Below are 6,000 nucleotides of genomic sequence, written 5' to 3'. Positions count from 1 at the left end.
TACTGATAAATTTGGCTTCTCCCCAGTTAAGAGCAGGAAGTAGGAGTAATTATGTGCAGTGAGGAGTCATCCTCCGGGGCCCGCGCTGACATCGCACCGCTCCACACTCTGTATTTATACCGGTCTCCCCCTCTGATCACGGACGTGTCGCCATCCCGGGGGAGCAGAGGTCGGTATTACCCATCATCACCTCGAGGAGTGCAGGCGTGGCCGAGTCATGCCATCATTAATAAGCAATGACCGGTGTATCTAAGCCTCGGCTGACCTAGATACCTGCCCGGGTCACACATTCTCGGCCATCGTCCCCGATCTTCTGGAATGTTCCAGCTTTAGTAAATTCTTATGGGCGGTGACACTGGATTCCTCGCAGCTGATATCATGGAGATTTGTCAGTGTTCTGCGCCCGTCAGGACTCGGCAGCTTCAGATATGTGAGACGGCGGCGAGTCGTGGGACGCAAACACGGAAATCAGCGGCGGTCGTATTCGCCATTTACCGCGGCTCCGTGACGGACGGTTTCCATAAATGGACAAATCACAACATCGGCTCCAAACACAAAAGCTTTAATGGGATTTGGCGCTGAGCTCCGTCTACACCTGACGACGCTCCGCCATCTCACCGGCGACGCTCTACCAACTACGGGGTAAATCCCCGCTGATCTTTAGGTTCCGCGAGTCTCCGTCTCTCCTGAGGTGGCTGAATAATGGCGCAGCTTTATCCTTTATCTAATTGGCTGGTGGGGGATGGAAGCGTGGAGTCCGATGACGGCCGGGGGGTCGGCCCACCAATATCACTCCATACGTCCTCCAGAGGGGTCACCGACGACCTGCAGATACATGAAATACAGACATACTTCAGCTACGCTCAGCCCCCGGATCACAACCTCGGCTTGCTATCACTGAGCCCAATACTTGTCACAGCTGAGGGTTTGTTACAATGTATCTGCGAGCTAAACAGCCTGCACTCCACATTGATACAATTCACGGCACTGGTACAGTGTAACACACTCCAGACATGAGAAGAATCACGGTTCAGTCTCTGGATGTCAGCAAGAGGCAGCGACAGCAAGCAGAGATCTTGAAATGTGAGGAATCATTACAAGTATATAGGAACGCTGCAGAACATGACTCTCGTGAATCCCACCACAATCCGCTGCCTCCCAGAGTATATCCGGGGCGCTACTTCTCATGTCTTCTGCTCCAGTTACTTCCAGAGCTGCAATCCTAGTTCTGCTGCACCATTATTATGGGCATGCAGTACATTCTGGGAGCTCAGATGTCACGTGGAAGACATACGTTGTGGCAGCTTTGGATGTGAATAGAGAAACCGATGTAAAGTACCTAAAAGAGAAGCCAGAAAGTGACAGGACTGCTGCGAACGTGGTGGAGAGCGTCATGGCGTACTGACCTCTAACCAAGCAGCTTCTTGCTCTTTTTATCGACCGCGACCACCACGTTGTTGTAATTCCCGCCTGCAACAAAGAGACGTCGTCCGTTTTATCATCAGCGGTAATCGGACGCTGCCCCCTACTGACTGATCGATAGCGAAGCAGCCCAGACTGATACACTGAACCAAACCATCAGGACAGAGAGAGAGTGCAGAGGATCGCCCAGATCACATTATGGGGGCAGCAGATGATCCCCCGAGAGCTGCACATTATAGTCACCCTCCAGTATGGTATATACAGGGATGACGGCGGGCTGCCACTACACTGACACACTGTGACAAACCCCCAGCTGTAGGTGGCATTACGATTGGCTTCCAGGCTGGACGTAAAGACCAATGTTGCATTCGCTGGCAGCGAACCAGGACAGATGCGCCCCCCTGGCTGCAGAGCACTCACCGTGATAATCTTTGGGATACTTGTGTCTCAGGCTTCTCCCATCTGGAACAAAACATCAATGAGAAAAGAGGTCACCGACGCTATACTGGGGGCTCCCGGGGGCCACGCGCACCGCTCGCCCATCATGCACCTGTAGAGCAGCCGTCACAGGGGCACCACCAGCCTTCCTCCACAGCGATCCCACTATACAACCCCAGCCTCAGGACCCTGGAAAACTGGGTGCTGACCCCTGTAATACCCAGCTTTCCAAGGGCAGACACAGAGCACTAACCTGAGATCACCCTCTGCTTGATGCACTGGCCTCTGTTAGGGATGCCCTCGGCCGGGCTGCCGGGGTTAATGATGTGACATTCGTACCCGGTGGGGCAGTGCAGCGGCTCGTCCCCGTCTTCTGTCGTGCTGCACGCCTCCGCTGTGACGGGCAGAGTGATGATTCTCAGTGAGAGGGAAACCCACAGAGAAAGGGAAGACTCATCATCCAGACATCACCCATCATCACCATACATCAGTAATGATCACCCATCATCACCGCACATCAGTAATGATCACCCATCATCACCACACATCAGTAATGATCACCCATCATCACCGCACATCAGTAATGATCACCCATCATCACCAGTCATCAGTAATGATCACCCATCATCACCGCACATCAGTAATGATCACCCATCATCACCACACATCAGTAATGATCACCCATCATCACCAGTCATCAGTAATGATCACCCATCATCACCGCACATCAGTAATGATCACCCATCATCACCACACATCAGTAATGATCACCCATCATCACCAGTCATCAGTAATGATCACCCATCATCACCGCACATCAGTAATGATCACCCATCATCACCACACATCAGTAATGATCACCCATCATCACCACACATCAGTAATGATCACCCATCATCACCAGTCATCAGTAATGATCACCCATCATCACCGCACATCAGTAATGATCACCCATCATCACCGCACATCAGTAATGATCACCCATCATCACCAGTCATCAGTAATGATCACCCATCATCACCACACATCAGTAATGATCACCCATCATCACCAGTCATCAGTAATGATCACCCATCATCACCACACATCAGTAATGATCACCCATCATCACCACACATCAGTAATGATCACCCATCATCACCAGTCATCAGTAATGATCACCCATCATCCCCGCACATCAGTAATATCACCCATCATCACCAGTCATCAGTAATGATCACCCATCATCACCACACATCAGTAATGATCACCCATCATCACCAGTCATCAGTAATGATCACCCATCATCACCACACATCAGTAATGATCACCCATCATCACCACACATCAGTAATGATCACCCATCATCACACATCAGTAATGATCACCCATCATCACCACACATCAGTAATATCACCCATCATCACCAGTCATCAGTAATGATCACCCATCATCCCACACATCAGTAATATCACCCATCATCACCATACATCAGTAATGATCACCCATCATCACCACACATCAGTAATGATCACCCATCATCACACATCAGTAATGATCACCCATCATCACCACACATCAGTAATGATCACCCATCATCACCACACATCAGTAATGATCACCCATCATCACCACACATCAGTAATGATCACCCATCATCACCACACATCAGTAATATCACCCATCATCCCACACATCAGTAATATCACCCATCATCACCATACATCAGTAATGATCACCCATCATCACCACACATCAGTAATGATCACCCATCATCACACATCAGTAATGATCACCCATCATCACCACACATCAGTAATGATCACCCATCATCACCACACATCAGTAATGATCACCCATCATCACCATACATCAGTAATGATCACCCATCATCACCACACATCAGTAATGATCACCCATCATCACCAGTCATCAGTAATGATCACCCATCATCCCACACATCAGTAATATCACCCATCATCACCATACATCAGTAATGATCACCCATCATCACCACACATCAGTAATGATCACCCATCATCACCACACATCAGTAATGATCACCCATCATCACCACACATCAGTAATGATCACCCATCATCACCACACATCAGTAATGATCACCCATCATCACCACACATCAGTAATATCACCCATCATCATCACACATCAGTAATGATCACCCATCATCATCACACATCAGTAATGATCACCCATCATCACCACACATCAGTAATGATCACCCATCATCACCACACATCAGTAATGATCACCCATCATCACCAGTCATCAGTAATGATCACCCATCATCCCACACATCAGTAATATCACCCATCATCACCATACATCAGTAATGATCACCCATCATCACCAGTCATCAGTAATGATCACCCATCACCACCAGTCATCAGTAATGATCACCCATCATCCCACACATCAGTAATGATCACCCATCATCACACATCAGTAATGATCACCCATCATCACACATCAGTAATATCACCCATCATCACCACACATCAGTAATGATCACCCATCACCACCAGTCATCAGTAATGATCACCCATCATCCCACACATCAGTAATATCACCCATCATCACCACACATCAGTAATGATCACCCATCACCACCAGTCATCAGTAATGATCACCCATCACCACCATACATCAGTAATTACTGATGTGTGGTGATGATGGGTGATCATTACTGATGATTGGTGATGATGGGTGATCATTACTGATTGGTGATGATGGGTGATCATTACTGTTGACTGGTGATGATGGGTGATCATTACTGATGTTTGGTGATGATGGGTGATCATTACTGATGGGTGATGATGATGGGTGATCACTACTGATGTGTGGTGATGATGGGTGATCATTACTGATGACTGGTGATGATGGGTGATCATTACTGATGTGTAGTGATGATGGGTGATCATTACTGATGTGTGGTGATGATCGGTGATCATTACTGATTGGTGATGATGGGTGATCATTACTGTTGACTGGTGATGATGGGTGATCATTACTGATGTGCGGTGATGATGGGTGATCATTACTGATGTTTGGTGATGATGGGTGATCATTACTGATGACTGGTGATGATGGGTGATCATTACTGATGTGTGATGATGGGTGATCATTACTGATGTGTGGTGATGATGGGTGATTATTACTGATATGTGGTGATGATGGGTGATCATTACTGATGACTGGTGGTGATGGGTGATCATTACTGATGCGTGGTGATGATGGGTGATTATTACTGATGTGTGATGATGGGTGATCTAATGTGCGGTGATGATGGGTGATCATTACTGATGGGTGATGATGATGGGTGATCACTACTGATGTGTGGTGATGATGGGTGATCATTATTGATTGGTGATGATGGGTGATCATTACTGATGACTGGTGATGGGTGATCATTACTGATGTGTGATGATGGGTGATCATTACTGATGTGTGGTGATGATGGGTGATCATTACTGATGTGTGGTGATGATGGGTGATCATTACTGATGTGTGATGATGATGGGTGATCATTACTGATGACTGGTGATGGGTGATCATTACTGATGACTGGTGATGGGTGATCATTACTGATGTGTGATGATGATGGGTGATCATTACTGATGACTGGTGATGATGGGTGATCATTACTGATGTGTGATGATGATGGGTGATCATTACTGATGACTGGTGATGGGTGATCATTACTGATGACTGGTGATGATGGGTGATCATTACTGATGTGTAGTGATGATGGGTGATCATTACTGATGTGTGGTGATGGGTGATCATTACTGATGACTGGTGATGATGGGTGATCATTACTGATGTGTGGTGATGGGTGATCATTACTGATGACTGGTGATGATGGGTGATCATTACTGATGACTGGTGATGGGTGATCATTACTGATGTGTGGTGATGATGGGTGATCATTACTGATTGGTGATGATGGGTGATCATTACTGTTGACTGGTGATGATGGGTGATCATTACTGATGTTTGGTGATGATGGGTGATCATTACTGATGACTGGTGATGATGGGTGATCATTACTGATGACTGGTGATGATGGGTGATCATTACTGATGTTTGGTGATGATGGGTGATCATTACTGATGTGCGGTGATGATGGGTGATCATTAC

At 47.2% G+C, this 6,000-nt stretch overlaps 1 protein-coding gene across 1 annotated transcript in view; it reads right to left on the bottom strand.

Moving 5' to 3' along the window:
- Positions 1–546: 546 nt before the first annotated feature.
- The window catches only part of WFDC1 (WAP four-disulfide core domain 1), a gene marked incomplete at its 5' end in the record, with an annotated part of 28,156 nt that continues 22,702 nt past the window's right edge, over positions 547–6,000 (bottom strand). The window contains 4 exons of the mRNA XM_073555041.1: positions 547–825; positions 1,407–1,470; positions 1,843–1,884; positions 2,114–2,254. Coding sequence (XP_073411142.1) covers positions 1,409–1,470; positions 1,843–1,884; positions 2,114–2,254 — 245 coding nt within the window. The remainder of the gene's footprint in view (positions 826–1,406; positions 1,471–1,842; positions 1,885–2,113; positions 2,255–6,000) is intronic.

This window comes from Dendrobates tinctorius, unplaced genomic scaffold, assembly GCF_039654945.1.
Source record: "Dendrobates tinctorius isolate UK_male_01 unplaced genomic scaffold, ASM3965494v1 ptg000214l, whole genome shotgun sequence".
Taxonomy (NCBI): Eukaryota; Metazoa; Chordata; class Amphibia; order Anura; family Dendrobatidae; genus Dendrobates; species Dendrobates tinctorius.
Note: the sequence above shows the minus strand (reverse complement) of the source record. Positions and strands in the feature narration are given on the sequence as shown.